We start from the raw sequence: 24,578 nt of genomic DNA, 5'->3' as shown, positions 1-24,578 counted from the left end.
AGATCAATAAACCGATGTAACTGCTGCATGGCTTCATGAGTGCTGCGGTTAATGCTATCTGAACATATGGTTGGGACCAGCAGAAAGGAGACTACCTGCTCCCACTAGTCTTTTGTGAGACATTACAGGTCACTGATTTAAGGCAGCATGAGTCTATATCCTTGATACCTATTTCCTTCCCTGCTCCTTTTTCCCAGCACTGACCTATGTGGTGGGACTGTGTGAAGAACTGGTTAGGAAGTGGAACAGTCTTTCAAGGTCCTTGTGTGAATGTATATATCACAGTTTTAATTGGTATTGTGGTCTTAGGTTATACTTCCTTGTTTTTATAAAGCATCTTTCTTTCACTTGGTTGCTTGCAGTAAGACAGCACTGTATCTTAAGAGTTTGAGGTGCTCTTTCATTTACCCATTATTACTGCTAAATTCTAAGTAGTAACTACAATCATTTGGCATTTGTTTCAAATGCATATGGTGATGGTAGTTTAAAAGAAACTATTCTATCTTCTGATCTTGTCTAGTATTGGAGGGATTAGAGGAGGAATAGTGATCATCTGAAAGTCGTATCTGCAATAAAAACTTACTGGGAAATTGTGTCAGTCTGTCAGCTTTCTTAGAATAAGTGAACTGTTCAAAATTGAATCTATAAAATCCACTTTAAATGACTTTATGAAAAGCTTTTCACTGTTTTTGGTTGCTTTATAAATATTTTTTCATAGAGACGTGGTGTTCTAGATAACTCAATAGCAACTGCCTTTTTTTTTTTACCTCAAGTGAAATGTACATATGTTTTCCTTGATGCCTGCATACATATGTATGTTTTCCTACCAGCTGGGCTGATCATGCCTCACAATTATAATTACCCTTAAATGGAAATTTATTAGGCCTTGATTGAAACTCAAGTTTCGGTCAGGTTGACAGGAAGTACATTTGAGAATGCATGAATAAGCAAGTACAGTGGAAAAAATTGATTTTCATAGTAGTGCATTAAAAGTTTTTTTTTGCCTGTAAAAGACCTTTAAGTGTCAAGAGAACTTCTATTTGCTAATGAAATGTTTTTCATATCTTGGCTCACTTGAGTAGTGAAAACCAGATATGTCATAATATTTAGTTTGGTACTTGTCTCTTAGTGACTGGCTAAAACTGAATCTTTTAGGTCAGTATAGTCATCCTTGAAGCTTAATTTTGGATCTTCATTGGAAAATGGTAAAGCATTTCTTCTAAACGATAGTATTAATAATAGGTGTTTGAAATTGCTTCCAAAAAGGTTTTTTCTGTAGCAGCTTGCAGTTTTTTTTAAATCAAAACAAGTACATACAGAAACGAAACCAAAATCACTAATCACCTTTTTCCAGTTTGTCTCCATCTTGCTGTACTAATCAGGCATTACAAACATTCTGAGTTTGTAAGTATGCATTTGATGTGTAGTGTTGCATTAATTGCTTCTGGTTCTTTGTAGATAGTGTTTAATAGTGGCTCATCTGTTGAATAGTAATGTATGGACCTGGTAAGGTAGGACTTTGGAGGTTGTTAAAGTGCAATTTTTTGGAACATGGGCTCTTTGCACTCTTGCAACACAGTTTGCTTGTGCATGCCATCTCCCTTGTTGCTTTCTGTAGTAATGGAACATCAATTACTGGGAAGCATGTCTGTAAGACTGACCTGTTATAATTTTGTTCTCATTTTATTCCATACGTAGCTTCCTAAAGCATTGGTTGAGAAGCAAATACAGATTGGGCATGGTGCTGATGGTACTTGTTGGGGGCAATGGATGATAATGCTTTGAAAGGAGGGAGTGAGAAGGGAGGAGGACACAGTTGTTCATCCTTTCTTCCACATAAATTGTTTGAGATGCCTGACTGGAGTTGATATGTACTCTTCCTTTATACTTGAGGACTGTTTTTTTTTCTTCCCAGTAATACAAAAGTCCTGGTCTACAGGTAATGCTTATCCTAGAAAATCTGTTATGAAATCATTAATTTATTTTGTATCCCTTTCCCATTACATTTTCTTTGTAATATTAGATGATAGTCAGGGGGCCATGGCTCTTTAAGTGCACACAGCGATTGGCGCAGTGAACACACATGGAGGTCAGGTCCCACAATAACACAACTGTTTGAGAATGGCTCCCTGCAGGAGTGGAATGTGAATGGAAGCTGAGGCAACTGTGTTGAATTGCATGCAGATAAGGTCCCACTGAGTGTTGTGGGGTATTGGCATGTGGCCAGTGATTGCAGTTAGTTTGTGGTGTTGCATTAAGAACAGGTGTGTCTAGGTGATCTTCCAGACCATGCTGGTTGGCACTTCTTTTCAGACTTTTCTTAGTGTCTTACAGCTGCTTGCTTAAGGATCAGGTGACTTACCAAGCTATGGATATTGTGATGCTTCTCTACTTACCTTGGCAGGTGTTGTTGTCTCCTGAGAATTAAAGGTTAAGGGAAGTGGTCTCAAACAGTGTATTACTTTTCCAGTTCCTTGGTATTTGGACTACTCATTTCTAGTGTTTTGTGATGTTTTGTAGTAGAAGTTCTGAAGGATGCTGTTAAATGACATTTATTAAAATCTGTTCATATCTAATATGGCCAATGAATGAAAAGCTGTATGCTTCAGTACTGAGTTAAAATGTTCAATCATTTAGCAGCATAGATATTAGACTATCATTTTTTTAGGAGTTGACTTCCTCCACTGATTTAAAATGCTGTATAACTTGAATAGGTAGCTTGAAAGATAAAATTGAATGAAGCTCTCCTTCAAACTTTAACATGGAACCTCCATTCTCTTAGGGAAATTTTGTTTTGTCTTAATAATACGGATTTGCAAATGTTTGGTAATTCTGATCTTGTTTCTCTGTGCTTTTGAGTCTGTTTCCCATAACAGCCTTGTAAGTACGCTTAGGAAGCGTGTGGTGGATGAGCAAACAGTGAAGTAGATTGAGAACTGACAGACTGACAGGGCTTAGAGGGTTGTGATCAGCGGGGCAGAGACTAGTTGGAGGCCTGATTGCAGATGAACTTCTTTATTGTGAAGGGTGACAGAGCTCTGGAGCGGGTTGCCTGGAGAGGTTGTGGAATCTCCTTCTCTGGAGATGGTCTGTACCCTTCTGGATGCTTTTCTGTGTAGCAGGAGAGTTGGATTAGAGCTCCCTTCCAACCTCTGTGGCTGTTTTGATAATGCATTTGTGGTGAAGAGTCTAGTTTAGTGACTACAGGAGAGTCTTGCTGAGCCATAGCCAGATGTCGTTGGGTACCTTGCATCAAATGGAGATTGTATGCATTTAGCAAGAAATCAGACATCCTTAAAACAGGATTTCAAATTGATGCTTGTCCATTTGCATGTATTACCAATGCTGCATTTCCAAAGGATGCTTTAGGTGTAATATCTGTTACATATTATGGACTGGTTATGATATTCTCTGCAGAAGTTGTCCCATGACCTTATTACTTCCTTAGTAAACTGTTGTAAGTATGAAGGAAAAGCAGCTTTGAGCAGATGAACATATGTTAATGATTAATCTTGCCAGCAGTCACAAATTAATATTTAGAAGTACATGGAAGAAGTGTACATGTGGTCATCCATGTCATGGTCTGTAACAAATGCTTGGTGCCATTCCTTGAGGCTGGCAGTAGCAGCAGGTCCTCACAGGTAAGGAGGAATTCTGTGGTTGAGTTGCTGAATTGCAGATGAAGGAGCTGCAGGAAGGAGGGGAATTGACTGCAGTGTCGTGGAGGACAAATACTGGCAGGTTCTCTTGCATGCAGCCTGCAGAGCCAAAAGCTTTGTTAGAGGCCATCCTAGAATAAGTAAAGAATTCCTCAGTATAGGAAAGGCAGTGATTTCTGCAAGCAGACCACATTGTGAATGTCTGCTACAAACTTGATACAGAAAAAAATGAAAAAACCTGCTTAAGAAGACCAAAGGAAATCTTGTTTTTGTGGACTCTCATATTAATGTGGGGTTTTTAGCTATCCTGACGTTTGCTGGAAACAATGAAATCCATTCAGGACTCCTGAAGTCTACTTCTCCCAGGATAAGACCAATAGTAGAACTACAACCCTGGACTTCAGAGGAATTGACTTTGGCATTAGTGATGATCTGCTTAGCAAGATCCCATGGAAGTCTGCTTTTGAGGTCCAAGTGGCACAGGGGAACTGATAAATCTTAAGAATAGCCTTCTCCAAACACAGGAGTTACCTGTTTTTGATGTAGAGAAGACAGGTGTGGCAAAAGCCTGCCAGGACTGGTACGGGAGCTCAGCCCAAGTTTAAATGCAGAAGGAAAGTGTACAGCAGATGAAGGCAGTTTGTTGATGTGCTGAGACTAAAAGCCAGAGCTCTGTTGGTGTTGTCTGTGTTTTACTATATCTATATTGAAGGGTGTGAAGGAGCAGCAAGAAGTTGCTATGTATTGACAGTGAAAGGAAGGAAGAGGAAAACTATGTTGCTGAGCAACCTCATAATGACAGAGTGTGTGGGAAAGTGTGACATAATCAGTGCTTTCTTTGCTTTGTCCTTTTCTGAGAGGATCCAATCTTAGGCTCTCAGGTCCCTGTGCCTAGCTGCAGTACTAAGTGGAGTGAAAGATCAGGTAGGTATCAAGCAAACAAAATAGATGTAGGAAAGTATGAGCTTGCATGGGATTTATGTGTGAGAGGTGAGGGAAGGAGGTGATTTCAGTGGGAGACCGCTGTCTTTTTGAAATGTCATAGTGTTGTGGGAGGTTCCCAATCACTGGGAGGTAGTAACTGTTGCACTCACTTTCAAGAAAAAAAGATCCAGAAGATTACAGAAAAGCTTCTTCAAGGAGAAGAGGTGAGTGATGTGAGCTGTTGGAAGACCTATCCTATTATGTGAAAGATGAGAATGTTTTGGAGCAGTCAGCATGGATTTATGAAGGCAAAACATGCCATTAATCTAGTACCATCTTTGATTTGATCAGATGCATGGATGAAAAAGCACTGGACATCAACTATCTTGGCTTCAGCAGGGCTCTTGTTAATGTCCTGTATTATCTTGGTAGTTGAATTTGAGGTACAGTCAACCTAGCTAAAATAGAAAATGAGTGCAAAAATTGGATCGCTTCTAGATATCCCTTCCAGCTGCAACCACAATTATTGTTTGCTTAGTGCTTTTTTAAAATGAAGCACTTTTAAATGTGCACCATCACTTTATGCAAGTAGAAGTGAAACATAGGATATGTAGTTAACTCATAAATTCTACATATTGTGTTGTCACATAGACAAATATGCTTGGTCTGTAGTCTTTGGCTATCCAAAGCATAATAAAACAGTTCTTTTTTTCACTATTTATAGCAGGCATGTCCAACCTGTGGGCTGCATGCAGTCTGGCACAGCTTGAAATGTAGCCCACCCTCTGCTGCTGCATCGTAGTTGTGACTCTGCACTGCTGAGAGGCCCAGCCCTGGGACATGAAGAAGGTGCAGTGCTGACTAATAATATGGCAATAGGATTAATTTGCAAGGAAATCATGGCAGTTTTCGAATATTACAATTTGAAAAGATGTTGTATGCAGAAACACGCTGCCAAATTTGCCAAATGTACCAAGGAATGCTTTATAAAGACAAAATAGTGGAACTGAAAAAAGTCTGCCACCTCAACAAAATCTTCTTAAAAACAGAAGTTAAAACTCAAACGGACTCTGTTATAAAAGCTAGCTACTTGATAGCAGATCTGATTTCAGCAGTTTCCTGATGATGAGTTTAAGCAATGCATGGAAAGCATGGCAGATGTAATGTGTCCTGATTTAAAAAAAAAAAGTTTCTAAAACCAGACTCTAGCCAGGAGAATTGAAGAAATAGGAACATCTGTAATGATAGTGAAGCTGCTAATTTCAAATTTTATGCTTTAGTGATAAATGGAAGTACTGATGCTGCAGATGTGGCTCAACTTGCCACTTTCATTAGAGATTGATAATGAATCTAATGTCACTGAAGAAGTGACTTCTTTGGTGCATTAAAAGACAGTATCTCTTAATTTCATTTATTCATACAAATTACATTGAATTGATTTTCTTTAACCTTTGTCACCGTATCTGGTATAGACACTGATGGTTTAAAAAAAAAAATTATAAAATTAATAGCAGATGATGGAATTACCACTGACAACTCCTGTTTGATAAAATATCACTGGATTGGACATTGAGAAAATTTGTGTGAAAGCTTTAAATGTCATGCGAATTGTCATCAAAGCTGTGAATTTCATGAAGTCCAATGGACTGAATCATCACCACTTCTAGGAATTCCTTGAATGTATGGATGCTGATTATGGGAGTTGTCATCCCGTTTTCTTAAGGAAGTCAGAATAAAATGCTAACATGTCTTCATGATTTTTGAAATAAAATCAAATCATTTATGAAACCAAAAGGAAAATTTGTGTCAGAATGTGAAGATTTAGCATTTTTGTGGATTTGACTGTTCGTGTAAATGAGTAAAACGTGTTTTTAAGGTGAAAATCAACTTATCTGTGCTATGTTTCAAACCATAACAGCATTTGAAGTGAAACTTAAATTATGATGTGCTCAAGTTACGGCAAGTAACGTCATGCATTTTGATACCTTGGCTACACACAGTCCTGTGAACAGCAAAAAAAGTACAGCCATGCCTTCTGTTTTGATAAAGGAATTTGAGAAGATGTTTCGAGACTTATACCAAAATAATGATTTTCTTAATTTGTGACTCTGTTTTCAATTCATGTAAATACATCACAGAATTTGGTTGTCTTGTTTGTGCTCTTTGTGTACGTTGTTGAATGTTAATTTTTTTTGTATGGCCACTGTGAAATCTCCATTCTTTTAGTCTGTGAATCTGTTTTTCTAATGCCACCTGTGACACTTAATATTTCAACTTCAGTTTATTCAGTAATTAAGTGCTGAACTTGAAGTCTTAGTTTACAAGACTATAATATGAATATGGATTCTGCTGTTGTATTTCCTGTAACTTGAAAGAGATCCTTTTGTATCTTTATCAATTCTGGCTTCTGCTCTTTAAAAAAAACCCAAACCATTTCAGTCCTATTTAATTGGACTGTAGCTTTAAATGTCACTTCTTTATGTATAAATGCATGAATGTAATGTGGGGAATACTTATAGCTCTATGATTTTTTTTTAAAGGTAATAACTTGAATTTTAATGTTGAATCCCATTTTGTCTTATGATGCAGTTACAGTAGAACTGTAGCTTGTTTCTACTTGCTGAATGTTCTGAAGAATTTTTACAATCAGCCTTGAATACGGGTTAAATTGAGCTTCAAGTGTTCTGTGTTTTTTTCCCCAGTGTCTTGAGATTGACAGGTGAACTTGTAGGCTGTGAGCTCTGTGGTACTGATACTTGTTGACAGCAGTTTCCTATCTATTTTTTCTTTTCCATAAGAGGAAATATCATAATTCTACCACAAGTTAACTTCAGTAACTTAACAGAAAAAGGTATTTTTTTTATAGGGGGCCTTACTTAACGGTTTCAGTAAGTGTTTTCCCCAAATTCTACAACTTCTATACAAATCCTTTTTGCAGGTAATTTTCTTCTACAAGTTAGCCAACAAAAACAAGAATGTGTTCTTTGTGTGTTCTGTAAGTTCATTTTTTTTTTTTTAAAACTAGGCTAGTGAAACTGACTAATGTGGCTGTATTAAAAGACTTTTGTAAAGTAATCATCATAGCCCTAACATGTGGAAACTTAAAGTTTTTGATTTGAAGATATGCCTTTTTAATGAAGTCTTCATCTACTAGAATGTCATGGATTTCCACCAGCTGAACTAAAGCCTACAATCACTGTTTCAGTTTTCTGCCCTCCGTAGATTTCTGGGGCTAAAGCTGACTCGTTAACTAGCATTCTAAATTTGCTTTGGCAGGTAGGCATGCCTATGTATTCTTTGCGCCAATATTCTTTGCACAAAATCAAACTTCATCTTTGAATTTTACAATTTCAAGGAGTTAAGCCAACGATGGCCTTGTCAAGATGCAAGTAGTAAGACTGTATGCTCTTTAAGAAATAACTGTACTAAATCTTGGATGAATGAGGCTGTTTCTAAAGTGGAGACTGACATTTTCATAGGAAGTTTATTAGTGAGTGTTCTAATACTTGCTGGTCTGATTTTCTTAAAGAGTTCCATTTCAGTGACCCAAGCCAGTAGTATTAGTGTTGTCCCCATCTAGTGGCCTTTCTCTAAATCTAGGAACAAAAGCACTGAGGTTGTAGATGGGGGGGGGGGGGGGGGAAATCCATCTTGCTCATAATTTCACCCTACTTGTTGTGCTAGACACAATAGACTCTATGGTTCTTTGTTGTATTTTGTTGCCCACAAATGTGGTATTTAAATTTTCTGGGCCAAGTTGTGTCAGAGGGGTGAGGAACCTTGAGTGAGAAACTTGAGTGGGCAGGTGGTTGCTGGTTGTTGCACCAAGGTGCCTGGGGTAGATGCTTGTATCATCAGTGCTTGGAAGAGAACTCTGTGGCTCTGACTTGCATTGACTGTTGAATTGTCTTCAGTCAAAAAAAAATAAAATGGAATGTTACAATGTTTATTTTTGAACTTTATTTTCCTAATTCCTCTTTTTTTTGCTGTTGTTCACTTCTATAAATAGCTTTCTCTACTTAATTTCTTTAGTTCTGACTGAGTTTTTTGACTCGGTATTAAAAATTCTTCACTCAGAGGGCGGTGAGGCACTGGCACAGGTTGCCCAGAGAATCTGTGGATGGCCCTGTCCCAGAGGTGTTCAAGGCCAGGTTGGGACTATGGGCAGCTTCAGCTGGTGGGAGGTGTCTCTGCCAACAGTGGGGAGTTGGAACTAGATCATTAAGGTTTCTTCCAATGCAAGCCATTCTGTGCATCTGTGGGTATCTTAAATACCATCATATTGTTCATTGTATGATGTGTCAGTCTGCAAGTTTATTGACAGTCAATATCTGAATTTGGGCATGGAAATGGAAAGTGCTACAAACCTTGGAGGAGTTGTTCCCTCCCAATTGCTCAATTTGTGTTTCTAATTAGACTTAGAAAGCTGGAAGAATTATGATGCTAATTTAGAAGTAGGAAAGAAGGCTACCTATTCTGAGAATATTTCTGAGAAAGCAACTCTTACCAAATCTTTATATTACTACTAAATTTTCTTTTCTGATTGACTATTAAGCAGGAAAGTTGCATCTATGAACATCTGCTTTCTGTTACAGAAAAAAATAAGCTTTGCCTATGGCCATGAGTTTCAAAGCTAGTGTTACTTCTTTCAGAGCTCTGAATGCATTTATATTGTTTCTGAAAGGAGTATCCTTAAATTGAAAATGAACTCAAGCTTTATAGGTTTATTCATTTAAAAAAAAAAAAATTAATGATAATTACTGGTTTTTCTCTTGCCCACCAGATGACCTGATTTATTTTCTCTTGACTCCTCAAGATGAACAGTTTTGCTTTAAGCGTGTCCTTTTCTGCCATCACATATACATGTATTCATATATTTTATTATGACATTTACTGCGTTGAAGCAAGGAGCCAACAAAATTCATGAAAATCCCAGAGCTGCATCTTACTCAGGTGGCCTGCTGTTTGAAATACAACTCCTGGTGCGTATTGTACTCTTAGCCCTAGGATTCAATAATGAGATTGAGTGGTATCTTCTGTGAGCACTTCTGGATGATTGACAGTGAGGTGATGTGAATCATCATTTATCAGGATATTATCATGCCTACCCTTGATAATTTCTCCCTGCTGTCTGGGGAGGTGGTGAAGACAGATAGGACTTTGTGATGTCAAAGTAATTAGTGTGTGTTGGTTTCCAGCTGAACAAACTGGAAGCTAATGATCAGGTAAATGAAGATGAAATGCATTAGTGTAAGAATGAAGGTGCAAGGACCTTGGGGAAGAGCTTATCAAAATTTCATGGGGGCTATTTGAATATTTGACAATTTGTTTGTGCAGTTGCAAGCAATATTCAAAACTACTGAAGGATACTTCTGCAACAGTCTATTTACGTGTCCTTTGCTGATATCTTTTCTAGTGAGAGGGTCAGCTCTAGTGCTGAGGACATCAGAGACTCCTGATCTAAAGACCAACATCTCCTTGTGACTTGCATAAAATCTAGATAGTGAGTTTCTAGGTAATAATGGTGGTGATATTAAGATTGGAAAGGTTGGGTTTTTCTGTGATTTTCTCTTTTCTCCTATTTAAAAAGGGAAAATAATAATGAGGTTTTAATATTGTTAATCCATGATCAACTCTTTCATATTCTGAAAGTATTTTGCAATTGCTTGAACGTGCCTAAGTATCTCAGGATGTGGATTTTGTAATGTAATTGGTGATGCTGCTGCAGGTTCCTGACGCTGTTTCTTGATGCAGGGTTTGAAAACAGTGTGGATCAATGCTGAAATGTTTTTGAATTTTTAAAGAGAAAACAACCCTTATGGTGTAGGTGTGTATAGCTGCATCGATATTTTAAGTGGTGCTTAATGCACACAATGAGGAAAATGTAAATCTTTTCCCATACCAAGCATAACCAGCAGCAGGTGTTCTGAAGGTCTCTGCATAGTTAGCTTTATCACGTGATTACTTACTGCAAATTTTAATTAAATGATTGAAAAACTATCTGCTTCACACGCTTGCTTTTCAATGACTAAAATGCTAATTTGCTTACTGATATTTATCAGTGCTGTTGGAGTTGTCAATATGCCAGTCTATCAGATACTTCCAAGAACAACATACCTGTGGCAGCGGACAAAGCTTTGTAATTAAACCTTCTTTAACTGCTCTTTAGGCTAGCTTCATGTACGCAGCTTTCTTCTCTTTATTTCAGTTTAAGTTCTTTTTCTGCCTCTTATTTGGTGAAAATGAGTGGGCTAGAATCCCTGGCAGGAATTTGTCCATATTAATATGGCTCATCAGAGACATTATATTTAATTGGAGAGCCTGCGGTATAGTTGCAGGAGACTGAAGGGAATTATTTAGCATTAGTGTGGCTCGTCTGGGAGTTGTGTGCTAATCAAGGAGCTTGTGTGTTAACTGTAGGGATGATGGGAGTTATGACGATTATGACATGTGAGCACGTCTGTATGAGAACTGGACAGGCAATGAGTTAATCAAGAAATACATTAAATGGCTCCCATGCTGCTTCATTATTACTCTGCGGAGTGTCTGTCAGGTTGTGTGCTTTAATGGGGGAAAAGAATAAAATCTAACAAATGTCTATTCCAGTAAAGTAAATACCACTTCTTAACTACAAAAAATCACCTTTTCCTCATATTTTTGAATTTGATGTTTTAGAGTGTTGCGTTGAAGAGAAATAAGTCAATACTTAGTCTGAAAAATGCATTGAAATGCCTCTCCCTTCTGTCCTTTTTGTATTTTCCTAAGCATGTGCTTTCAGATTATTTCTTTCTTAAGACATTAAAAACATCTGGTTAGATGTTTTAGAAACTTTTATGTAATTAAAAACAAATTTTACTCTTGGATCTGTAGATGTTAGCAATTGGCTTTTATAAACATATAAAATACTAATTGTTTTTCACCATCAGGATGATTCAAGCCTTGTAAAGAAAAAAAAAAACAGAACCTAACCATAAACTGTAATGCATGGTTGCATTCCAGGTAAACTCAGCATAGATAGAGGCATCCATTTCATATCTGTCATGAAATAATTGGTTATGCTGGAAAAGAAAATCTGTTTTTAGTGGGGTTGAAACTGATAAACTCAGTTAACAAAGAAAAGTTGCATAAACATGCAGACCAACTGGATTACACCTATAGGTAGACTCATCCCAGAGCTGCTGGCCAGGTGAGCATCTGCACTTTTCCTGCTATTGTCAGCACTGTCAAATTTAATAAAACTTCCTAACAAACTGTGACCTTCATGTATTAACTTAATTAAAGCAGTATCATGGCAAGTACCCAAAGTGTTAACCTGTGGGAGGTGGTTATTGAAATCCATTATCTCTGGAGTCAGTATTAGTGGTCAGCAGCATCAGAAGTAAAACTGCAAGTCAGGCCCTCCCTTGGGTGCTGTGAGCTCAGCAGGTTAAACTGTCAAAGCTTCTTAAAGGACTGATAGTTAAACCCCCTGGAGTTATAGGTAAACCAATCATTTGCTGTCAGCAGGAAATACGACTTTATTTAGCAGGTTGGAGGGAGAAGAAATGCTAACAGGAAAGAGGATTTAGATAGAGGTGTTATGTGAGTGTGTGCCGTTTGTGCTATGTAGATTCCATGCAACTTGGGTTGATTTTCTTCATTCCAGGCTTTTTAAGGGCAGGAGTTTGTTTATGTAGAAATTTACTCCAGTGCCATATAAAACTATATACATGCTTGAGCACTTCTGTTGGACTTACAAATAATTATATTCCACGCAAAGAACAAATGTTTATAACTTAAAATAGTTGTCACTGTATAGAGATTGGCTACTCCTTTCCTTTGGTTTTATGTAGGTGTTGCCTGTGTGTAACTCAACCTCTTTTTAACCACGCTTAGTATATTTAACATTAACTAACTGTATTACATAGAATAACATTTACTGAGCTATTATATAAAAAAAATTAAATAGGACTATTATATAGAGAAATGTGTTAGTTTGCATACAGGTTGCAAGTGTATGATACTTCGATTAAATTAGTCTAATAGCGATACTTCCCTTTAGTTTTTCCTTCTAGTTTTTAATTCTGTTTTCAAAGGTGAGGATTGATAGCATCTTACTTCCTACTACTTCTTGCCTGAAAAAGAAAATCCTGAAAGTGATAGCATGTTGTAGAAGAGTGTGAAGTAGATGTAGGAGAAGGCTTGATGCTTTTTGCTGTAGTTCTGCTTACTGGGCAGGAGCAATGCTTACCCTCTTGGTAGGGGCTATCATTATAGTGGCTCGTGAATAGTGCTCTCTTGATATATCAAGACCTATTTCCTCTGTACAGTAAACTGTTTTTAGACTGTTGAATGTGCTGAAATAACGTCATAGGATTATTGGGATACAGTAGAGGCTAATGCTCTGTCCTTGAATTACTATCAAATGGCAAAGCGTGCATCATAAGAAATCATCTGAGAAAATGGAAATGTAGGGAAACTTTGAGGAAAAACTTGATATTAGAGGTGTACTAAAACAAAGTCTTTAAAGTTCAAGACATGTAGCTACTGCAGGACTCTGAGGGATGAAAGCTAGTTTTTGCTGTAAGAGAAATTCTTGAAAAATCTTCTGTCAGGTGGTCTGTGTCCAACCACATGAAGTCTGGCATCAGCACTTGTGACTTGCCCAGTGTTGGCATTAGGTGTGCGAAAACTCTATTCGGACTGTACAGGTTTTGCCCATTCCTGCCCTTACGTTAGGTTGGGCACAGTCTTTACAGCTTCGATGAGCCAACTGGTTGTCTATAGACTGAGCACAAAACCAACACTTCTTGAAGTGTACTGCTATCCACTTCCTTACTGACTTCTTGATATATGGGTACTACGTTCAGCATGGTGGAGTATAAACATAAGATGGAATGGAGGTTAGTACAATCATCTAATGAATAGTGGTATATGCCTATCTGCAAGTGTTATGTTGTAAGATTAAATGGGAAAGTAACTGCTTTCACTCCTTTTCAGAAATTTCCATGCAAGAAAAAATATTTTTATGCTGCATCTAGCAGTTAATTCTGGAACTCCTCATGCTGTACCTTAATTCTGCTGACTTGTTTCTTTTTTGTTTTTGTTTTCATTTGGAGGTCCTGAGCTCTGCTTGCTATTTGTTTTGATCCTCCCTTACAAAATGTTTTTCCTGTGTAATACTTCTGTGTACTTGACTTCAGGGTCTTCTGCGATCACTCTTTCATATTCCTGTGCAAAATTTGCTTAAGCTTTCTTTGAATACAGAGTTGCGAACACTGGCAGGCATTGTTGATAGGCCTTTTAACTTAAGTGAAGGCGATGAGTTTGTGATGGGTGATAGTTTTATAACAAAGTGCTCTGTGTTCTCTTGCTGTGTCTGTTATAACAGGCTCAAGTGTCTGTCAAACAGTTCACATGGATTACATTTCTGGAATTGGCAAAGATGATAGCTTGCTAAAGTACTTTTTTTTTTAAAGTAGGTCTATTCTGAAAAGTTACTTAACAAGCAGATTTCGTGGGATTTATGGCTTACTGTTTTCTATAAGCTTGTAGAGAAAGTACGCTTCATGGTTCTTCTCTATTACTCAGCTTTTATATTGTTCATCTTGACACCTGTATTTTGGATTCTGCCTTGTGTTCTTCCAAAATAAGATTTCTGAGAGTAGAAAATTTTGGACAGGTTTTACATTGATTAACTTCTTCCAAGTTGTCCCAGAGTGTAAGGAATAATTTTAACAGTGTCAGAAAAGTAATGTTTTTCTTTAATGCTATTGAAGAAGTAATGAATTATTTGACACTTCAGGTCTGGTTTGATACTGTCTTAAGTTCTCTGCACCCAAAGTATTTCCGAAAGGATCAATTGTGCTTTCCTGTCCCCTCTGATTCTTTCATTGCATTGGATCCAATGACCATGTAGCTGCAAAATGGTTTAACTTCTTGATCTGACAAAAGGTTCATTTCCCTTCCACTTAGAGTATTTCTCTACTGGAGGACTCAAGACTGACAGGTGAACTGACAGGTAGTTTGTCTATTGGCAGCATTGTAATTGCTATAGCTGGATGTGAAGGGGAGCTAGGGATGGGATCATACTTTGAGTGGCAACTTACGTTTTCAGAAAGTGAGGCTTTCCATGAAACTTCATTCATATCTCAATATATGGTTCATCATAAGTCAGAACATAGTCCACACTGTGAAGGGCTTTATTTACTACAAGGTCTGTATTTTGTATTTCTGATTATTTAATACTCCAGATAGTATTCTGGAGTTGCCTTGAGTGGCACTAGTATGTGTACTTCACTGTCACGTTGCTTTTAAGAGCTGTTGGGTAGTTGAAACACCATGTAGCTGTGAATTTCACCTTGCTGTTTTAATTAGCTGTTACATTGACCCTAGGACTGGTTTCAGAGATCCCTCACTTGATTACAGTCTTTAGATTCTGGAAGCAACTTCTGCAGTCCATCTTTGCAGGTTGGCAAATTTGGGCATTAGACAGGGGCCTCTTCTGAGTGGCAATGTTCTGTATTCTGGTCTCTGAAGGACAACTCTTTGCTGAAAATCCTAGATGGAATCATGCTGCTGAAACATACTACATGTTGCTTGGTGTGATTCAACTTACTCTTTCTAAATCCTGTATGTCTGCTTGATGTTGACTAAAACATGTGGAAGCTGTGATATAATCAACTGTTTCATTTTGCTAAAATTTCAATGACAAGCAGGTAACTATTATAAGGTATTAAAAACAAGAGTTGTAGTCTACCATGGTGGGTTTCTAAAGCTTTAAGTGTATTTTCCTCAACGAGAAAAGCTTATTGAAGAGAAATATTTTATGCTCATTGGTTATTTGCAGATAGACTTGGTAGGCAGAAGGCTTGCTTAAGGAACAGTTCTTCTGAATAAAGTCTGTAGAGATGAGCTTTCCTAGAGAAGTTCCAGAAAAACATGCTATAAAAAGAAACATATCTTCAATTTTTGATGCCTGGCAAAAAGATGTCTTTTAATCAACTGAAGTACACTCAGCTGCTTGGATCTGGCTAAACTTCAGTGCTATAGTCTTAAGATTTATATGAGGCACACTGAGTTACTAGTTCCTAGTCTTTATTCCTTTGGAGGGTAAAACTCAAATAACAATTTGCAATAAAATTCTTATGAAGAAGCCTTCTTTCTTACCAGTTTTCCAGAAGCATGCTTTACTGGGAAGTTACCTATCGTAAAATGAGTTTATAGGAAAAGAGAATATAGGAAAAATTTTAGGAGCCAAAGCCATTCTGGAAAATCTCTTCTTGATTTCTGTCTGTAGTATCTTTAGGATGTAAGGCATTTCCTTGCTAGTCCCAACAGTGAGAACTCAGTTTCGAAGCATTTATTGCATGATAGCCTTTGTGTGGTCTGTTATTTACAGTCCTGGTCATCAGGCCTCTAGATGCAGTGGGGAACCTGTTCCTTGTGATAGCATCTCTGAGGAGAAGTGTATACATATAGACAAAGTACCAGAGCTCTGTTCACAGAAGAAAGAATTTCAAGGTTCAAGATTTTTTTCTTCTAAGGTTATAAATCCCATTTATGAGCAAGACTGAACAAATGGGGATCTTCTTGTCTTTAAAAGTGTGTACTCTCAGTCTTAATTAAGAATTAAGTATTCCTTGCCTCATTGGTGTCTCTTCTTTGGAGGACAGTTGAGTTCAACTTAGGTCACTGAAGTGACACATAGCTGTGGTTGTGGACTATCAATTAAAGAAGAAAACAACCAACTAACAGCCAAACAAAGAAGCAACCAAACAACAAAACTTCCAAACCAACAGGCAGGCTTGCAGGAGAATCCACTTGCACTGACTGCGGGCTGCTTTTTCGCATAATTTCTTGTATAGTTTTTTTGAAATGCTGAGTTAAAATAAATGTGGAAAATGTGACATTTGTGTGATGTATGGCTTTCACAGTTCTGCTTTTCATGCAATTAGAAATGTTTTCATTATTTCATTTTAGGGTTAAATGTCGGAATTGTGTAGCAGTGTTTCTTTGCAGTAGCACTTTGAGGACTGTGAGTACGACATGCTTGCTATGTGCACAGATTTGCTGCATTCTTGACGTTTGTTTTTGTGTGAAGCTGTTAAAGAAGGGTCTAAAAGCTGTGTATTTTTTTGACAAAGCAGTGAATTGGAACCTTTCTTTGCTTCTTTTTGTTTTTTAGCTGTTCAGTGCCACAAGGTTTTTGTCTCTCTTTTGGGATTAGGATTGGCAAGATTTGAGACTATTGCTTTTATTCATTTTATTTTTTGCTATCCATACAAAGGGTTTACTCATTACCCCCTTCGTATGGGTTGAGCTAATTGTGGTTCGTCTTGCTGAGTGGTGTTACGCAGTTTGGGTCAATTGAGTGAATCCTTTTATACCAACTGTGATTGTTGCAATGTGTAATATTGATTTGAGCTACAAAAGGACATGTTTGATTAGATTTATTTGCCTAAACAATGCAATCTTATCTAATGTACGAAACATTCTTTATTCTTTTTTCTTTATTTGCTTCTTAGATTTGATTAGCATTGTATATGTGTTTATAACAACTTCCTGTCTATTAATTGTGGAACAATGCAGAAGAATTGGGGAAAATGCATCTTGTAACTTAATAAAACTGTCTCTGCTATATGAATTATCAACTTGTGTCGAGGCCTGAGGTTGCATGGGACGACCTATCCTGAAAAACTGGGGTATCATGAAGTCCCAGACATTCTTCCTTAGTAATGAAGGAGGGAGAGTGTGTGTGCATCTGTGTCTATGTGTTAATTAGGCATTTACACTGAAGTAAATGGCATCTGTCACACAGTAAATATCAGAAACTGATGAAGTGTATAAAATATCTGTGAAAACTGTGCAGGCGGTATCAAGCACTTTGTTAGGAAACACGTGTGGATATCTTTGCTCTTCTACTGGCTCATGTGAAAATCAGCTTTGCTTCTTGCAATTAATAGATGACAATCATTATAAAGCAAGCTAGCAAGATGGATATGAAGAACTTTCGTCACGAATCATATCCTTAAATTAACAAATTCTGGAGTACTTGAATAGTTACAGTAGTAAGAATCTGTAAATTTTCCTAGTATCTTTCATTTTTTTCAGTGCTTTGCCTTAGCATTGTGTTGTACATACATACTTCTACTTCCATACCAAAATACCTTTTATTGTTGTAAAGGCTGGGAACATGTGTGCTTGCATGTAGTATAGGTTTTAGCTTCCAATTTGAAGTAACTGGATGACTGTTGGCAAAGGTTACTTTAATTCTACTGCATTAAACAACATCTGTAGGAGTGCAATGTGTATTTGAGCTACTAAACTATTACTTTTTCTCTCTAAATGATTATTTAAGATGCAGATTTCATGAGAAGGGTGCTTCACTACTTTTCAGAGTATGCCTGGGAAAAAGAATGTGGCACATGTATTCATTTGACAGTAGCACCCTCCAGAAGTAAAGGAGTGCTAACAGTTTCAGTAATTTGGGTACTGACTAGCTCTAGTTCAGTGCAGTCCTTCTGAACTGGGTAATCTTCTGCAAAGTATTGGTACTTTAGTGTTTATATCTAATGTTTCGAGTTCTGGGGTATGATACGATACCAAAACCCAGGTACCATTTTTGGTTTGTTTTTTGGTTTATCAATCCTGCTGCTATACTGAAACAAAATCACCAAAGCCTACCACTGGCTACTGTTGTCACTTCATTGTAATTGACACCCTGAGAGCTGCTGCTGCCTGAAAGAGTGCTTGGAACCAGTCCTGGATTAAAATGGCTGGATAATCACCCTGACAATTTAGGTACCTATTTCCTAGAGACATAAAGAAACGTAGTAGGATTAGTAATTTAGGTGTCTTACCCGAACTTGATTGTGAAATAAGTGGCTGTTTTGGTGCAGTTTATTGAAGAGGATTGTTGAACTTGAGTTCTTGTTTCGCTGTGTCGTCATGAATTGTGCACTAAAATCACTGCTGCATTTCAAACTGTGGCCAGTTGTTGTATTTTTAGTCATTGATGAACCTTTGTTTAAAAGTAATTGTGTTACTAAAGAGTATTCTTTCTAATGAGTACTCTTGGATTCCTTGTTAAATTGAGAATATTGAGGCATATTTGCAATAGAAGAAGAGCTGAGGAGGCTTCGTTAAGGTTAGGATTTAGATTCCTAAAGGTGTAACAAATTACAAGTCAGTAGGCTTTGGTAAACCTTTTGTCTTATTTGTGTCATTATTACAATGTAATTAGTCCTTATCAAATATATTTCCAACCTAAAACTTCTGCAGCAATTAAATTGCTCTCTACATGACTAAGTCATGCTTTTAGTTCTTTGTGTTGAGTAATGTAACAGGTCCTTGTTATTTGAAACATATCTTTTGAGGCACAGGTAGCCCAAATAACAAAAATTTACAGTATAAACCATCTAGTACTTCTAGGTTTGTGTGCTTTTCCAGCCTTTGTTGGTATCCATTCATGCTTGAGATTGCATGGTCAATTCTAATATTTATGAAGGAATTGTTTTTCATAAACCTCCTGGGACTGACTTCTGTCTTGTTGTTATTATTTTTTTAAACTAAAACAAAAGTAAAAATTTTTCTGCAATGCTAGCTGTCATAAGCTGGATACAAGTTCTGAATACATAGGGTTGTGTGACTTGTTTGAAATCATTTATTTTCAAACTTGTAATGCTTGGAGAAGGGGAGTTAATGGATTCTTTGGACTGTCTAAAAATGTTGTGTTATTATACCTTAATTTGCACTAATTCTTCTCCCTACAGAAATTGGTAGGCAGAATACTGAAGCGTTTGGCTGTCATTTAGATTCAAAAGATGGCTTTTATAATGCTTACCTGTAATTATGGTTGGCTAGTATAGAAATATAACCATATACTATGCTGTAAATTCTGTTGTGTTTTTAGTACTTGTCATGAACTACAGCACATTGTAAAAGAAATGAAATATGCATTTAAAGATGGAAATCCTTGTGAGGAGGTGACATCCACTATGAAATGAGTTTTGCTTTCCAGATTGTGAACTGATGTCATTGTCTTTAGAACAAGTTAATGTGGAAGTTCCATAGAGCAGCTGCCATTGGAACCTGAAAATCTGGAGGTTTTGAACTAATGATGAGAAACTAAGACCTTTTTTGTCACAGAGAACTTTGCTTCATGCTGTGGCAGTGTATCAGATGAAGTGGTTGTAATATGGCTAGAGTTTTATTATGTTGGTGTGGTTGTTAGGGTACCTGCAAGGATAATTCAGCAGTGAACTAGAGAAGATGCTAGAATATTGTGGTAATGTAGATAAGGAGAAATACATTTACCAGAGGATGAGGAGCATGGGGAGAAGTAGCAGAACACTTGAAGAGGGGAAGAAAATGGCGGAGGGAAAGCACACGAAACTGTTCTTAGGAAATGTTATAAATCAGTGTTTTTTACAATATCTATGGCTACTTCTGGTGCTATTAGGACTGTTGGGGGGGATGGTGGAGGCCTCTTCTCTACATGCTTAAAAATAGCTAACTGCCATAGTTTAGTCCCTTATGTGAGGAAGCTTTTGGTCCTGTAAAACACACGTGCTTACATATGCTTGTGTAAAACGTATTGAATAACTAAACTTGAATCAATCAAATAAATGTATCCAAGGGCAATGCTGTTTCTTGCACTTAATACTCCAGGAAGGGTAGCAGACAGGGTTAATTCTGCTATCATTTAATCAAATGTTAAATTAACTTAATTTGTCAAGGTGTTTTATAATAAGCATTAAAATCCTGCCATGTGATTGTCTGTGGTTAGGGTTTTTGGTTTTGCTTTGTTTACAATGTGAAGCGAATGCTATAGTAAGAAAAGAAATAAGCTATAATAACTAAAATGTAAAATATGTAGAGATTCCAGGTGGTTTTGTGCACTTGGAGCTGCTGAATTGGCTGCATATTTGTGTATCTATTTAAGAGCTCCCTGAAGAGTGCTAGAGAATTTGGTGGCAAGTGAGTATTTCTTTCTGGTATTGGGATTAACTTTTTGCAAAGTATAGAAAAACTCAATAAAAACAAAGAATAAGTCTGAATGTTTTCAGGTGACTTAATAGGTGTTGTCTTTCTCGTATGTTACCTGAACATTTATTTCTCATTTTGCTATTCAGAATTGCTTGACTACTGTTAGGCAGTTTCTAGATACCTTTTTTTTTCTGGCTTTGACTCTTTTTCTGAATGAACCAGTAGTGTGTAGGGACTACAGTGCTTCCAGCCTTAATATATTACACTGACAATCTTTTGTGCTACTCATGAATAAAATTGCTGTTTGTAAACAAAAAAACTTTTGAATGTCATATATGTTAAGTTTTGCTTTATGAAACAACATCGCTTTCAATATATTCTAGCATACTGAAGATGATATAAAATATTCATGAAATAACACTTTTAAAATTCATAAGCATTGAAATGCCAAACTGTATAGTGACAAGTCTTACTAACCTATAGCTATATAAATCTTATACAGGTTAAACAGTGGCACGTTTCCTTTAAACACAGACTGGACAAGAGCTTACAAAAGAAAAAATGAGAAACTATTTTTTTTTGTGGGTCTGTGTGCATTTTAATTTATAAGGAAAATGTAGTAAAACATGTTGGAGGGCAGTCTAAAAATGTTGTAACTTTAATTCCGAAAGTGTGTGAATGAGTTCTGATTTGTTCAAAACCAGCTATTTTATTGTTTCTGGTAAAATGTTTATCACTGCTTCTTGTATGGTTTAGATCTGACTATAAAAATGTTTAACAAATGCATATAAATTAGGATCCAATGAATCAGGAATCAAACATGAGCCTGCTTAAATAATTCTCAAGATTTTCTGGTTCACGTGTAGTGATATTGAACTCTTTAGTCATAGGCTTTAATTTGTGCATGGTGCTGACCTGATGCTGTGCAGGGACACTCGCTGCATCCCTTCATTCAATTCACTCTAATTATCCCCAACTTCCTGGGGAGCCTGCTTAGAACTGGTCATGAATGTTTGTTATTAAGTATTAAGATATTAGACTACCCTGGTTACATGTAACAAAGTAGTTTTTAGTCTGAATTTACATATAGATTATCAGTAGAGGAAGCTGAAATTAATTTGTCATGATTTGATTTAACCAAATTCAAACTAATGCATTGGAATAAGACATCTTGACAATGACACTTCAGGTGGGAGTTAAATGAGATTTAATGTTATCGTATGAGTTCCTGTATGTCATTGTTGGTAATCTCAGTGTATGTTTTAGAGTGGTTATGGTATGTAAATTATCTTTGAAACAATAAAACTTGTGTGCATGTTTCAGGATGCCGGTAATTATTTTTGCTGGGAGCATCTGTTAATATGGAATATTCCCCCCTTAGGTTCACGTGAAAATGGCGGATGAAGCTGTCTGTGTTGGCCCAGCTCCCACCAGCAAAAGCTACCTCAACATGGATGCCATCATGGAAGTCATTAAGAAAACCAGGGCCCAAGCTGTGAGTCTGAATGAGTCTATCTGCTGCAGCTGTTTCGTATATAGAAAGCAGAAAAGCCAGAGTTTGTATTTTTTTTTAAGGTGTGTGTGTGTGTGGGGGGGGAGTGATTGAATATGCGATTCCAGTTAGTTCATGTTAAATGTGTCCGAAATCGCTACTGGAAATCAAAGGCTTTGTAGCATCTGGCAGCACTGGTCGCTGATCCTGCAGGTGGCTGCTGGATTCAGCTTTCACACCAGGGAGCAGCTTCAGTTCATTTCCAAATTTGCTGGGGGAAAAAAAAAATCCCAATTAGTTTTGAGTGCTAACCCTTTATATGCCATAATGGCTTTTTGAATGTTTTACAAAGTGTATCCAAAGAAGGCTTTTTCTTAAACTTGGTTTGAAGCAGTTTTTGAATTATATACATGTCTTATTTGCAAGACGGTGTGTTCTATAATTACTTGTTTCAGAATGTTTACAGAATGCACATCAGCCCATATTTACTTGTGTAAGCTGTTCTGCTTTTCTCCCTTTAAATTGGCCCGAGATTCAAAGCTTTACGGGGATCGGTTGGAAAAACAAATGTGTGGTCATGTTCACAAATCTAATGTTCTTTGTAATGTCAATGAAGCAAATGTATTATTCAGAGCTACTGCAAACAGCATTTTTAAAGTGAAATTTGATGGCTGTGTTTGAGCAACACTGATTAATGTGGAATGGTTTGGAGCAGCATTGTAGTTTCCTTCAGAGTAGATGTTTTGGTGTGATGCTTTCAGGGCCCCAAAACTTCCCTGTAAAGAAAGCGACTTGTATGTCCTACAAGTTTCTGAAAGTAGAATGCAGTTGATTGTTCTCTTTAAAAGAGGGTAGTAGTAGGGTAATACTTGTTCTACTTTATCTGTTGAAGTATATTGGATCAAGAATCTTGAGTTGCAAAAAAAAAAAAACCTTCATCACAGTACAAGGTGTATATTGGGGTATGATTAACAAATCAAGCCTTTAAGGATGAATCACACTAATGGTACAGTAAATACTGTTCTCCAGAAGGGGTGGTTAGAGGTAGGAGGCTTATGGCTGTGGACCTTAGAACCACTGTTGTGATCAAAGCTATGAAGTATTTAGAATGAAGAGTACTTTGTAGTGTTATAGAGTATGTATGAGTATCGAAGTAGAAGTCTGCAGTGATGTGAATGTGGCAAAAAGGAGTAAAAAAGAGGGAAAGTCTGAGTATGTTAGCCTCTGAAAACAGCATATTTCTCTGTAGTCAAGTAGGGAATATTTGTTTCAGAAGATACTGCTCAACCAGTAGGTTTGTATAGGACTCAGGACAGCTAAATCAGCCATTTCAACTAATTGAAATGCTTGGTGCTCAATGTCACCTTACTGGTATCTATAAGATGGTGGTAAACTCACTGAGTGGCTTCTGAGGTCAGTGAGCTTGAAAATTTCTTTGCTTTGTTTTTGCAGGTACACCCAGGATATGGATTTCTTTCAGAAAACAAAGAATTTGCCAGGCGTTTGGTAAGTTATCTTTCCTTGCTTGGATATATGGGTTGCATATATTCATTTCAAGGTATCTGAGGAATCAAGGTACTAACTTAAGGCAGATTTTAAGGGTGCACGAGGGCAGGGTACTTTGTATGCCTTCCCTGCATGTGGATTTCTTGCATTTTATGTTTTCATTTGCAACCTGTGCCTATTTGTAAGAGCTGCACTGAGGATATAGGAGTCTCAGTGTATTTGCTTTTTGTCTGTGATGTTTGTGCCTTCTCTGTAAAACTGAGTCACTGAAATGATCTAGGCTATAAGTATTTTTTCTAAGTGATTGTTTTGGTGACTCCTAGCACAGCTGGAGAACAGCTGTATCAGTAGCCCTGGAAAGGTGCTGAACTGCACTTAGAAGATGAGGATAGAAAGCTGTTTAAAAACCAGCTTCTGTGCTGGAAGTCATGTATTGTAGAACTGCATCTTCCAGAGGAAGTAAGGAGGTACTTCAAGGATGTGCTGTTTTCCCTTCACATTTGAATTTATAATCTTTTTTTATTCATAATCTCCTTACTTCAGTGGGATTTTTACATATCATAGAAACTGATATATAGCCCTCTTACTGATTGTTTTTTCCCCGAGCCCACCCAATCATTTTTTAAAAGGCAGTAAGAGAAATTGGTTACTGTTTTTAAGAATAACTCCTACTTTTTATAGTTCAGGGTAGAAACACAGATGAGGAACTTGCTTCTGTAAAGCTTCTGTGAGATCTCTTCTGTTCTTAGCATCTGTGTTCTCCTTCATTATATCCCTTTCGGTTCAAGTTCTATTTGTAGTACAGACCATTATAATTGGTTCTTTAGTGTTAAATAATATCATCAATTCACCAAGTAAGCTATTTGGGAATTAAAGGTCTAATTTTTTTTGTTTCTTATTGACCATGCTTCTTTAGAACAAGCAAATAAGAAAAAACAATGTAGAATCTGTGTCCTTCTGGTTGCTGTGTGGTGGAAGGGTCCTGTTTAACTTGACAAATGCCAAGTGCTTTAATTCCTTTCAAGTTT

The 24,578-nt window shown here is 37.1% G+C and overlaps 1 protein-coding gene across 1 annotated transcript in view; it reads left to right on the top strand.

Moving 5' to 3' along the window:
• Positions 1-24,578, top strand: part of PCCA (propionyl-CoA carboxylase subunit alpha) — a 269,574-nt gene that overhangs the window by 18,235 nt on the left and 226,761 nt on the right. The window contains exons 5-6 of the mRNA XM_031613718.2: positions 21,934-22,047; positions 23,497-23,550. Coding sequence (XP_031469578.1) covers positions 21,934-22,047; positions 23,497-23,550 — 168 coding nt within the window. The remainder of the gene's footprint in view (positions 1-21,933; positions 22,048-23,496; positions 23,551-24,578) is intronic.

Source organism: Phasianus colchicus, chromosome 1, assembly GCF_987193195.1.
Source record: "Phasianus colchicus chromosome 1, bPhaCol1.hap1.1, whole genome shotgun sequence".
In the NCBI taxonomy this organism is placed as follows: domain Eukaryota; kingdom Metazoa; phylum Chordata; class Aves; order Galliformes; family Phasianidae; genus Phasianus; species Phasianus colchicus.
The sequence above is the reverse complement of the archived record's forward strand: the minus strand, read 5'-3'. Positions and strand labels throughout refer to the sequence as shown.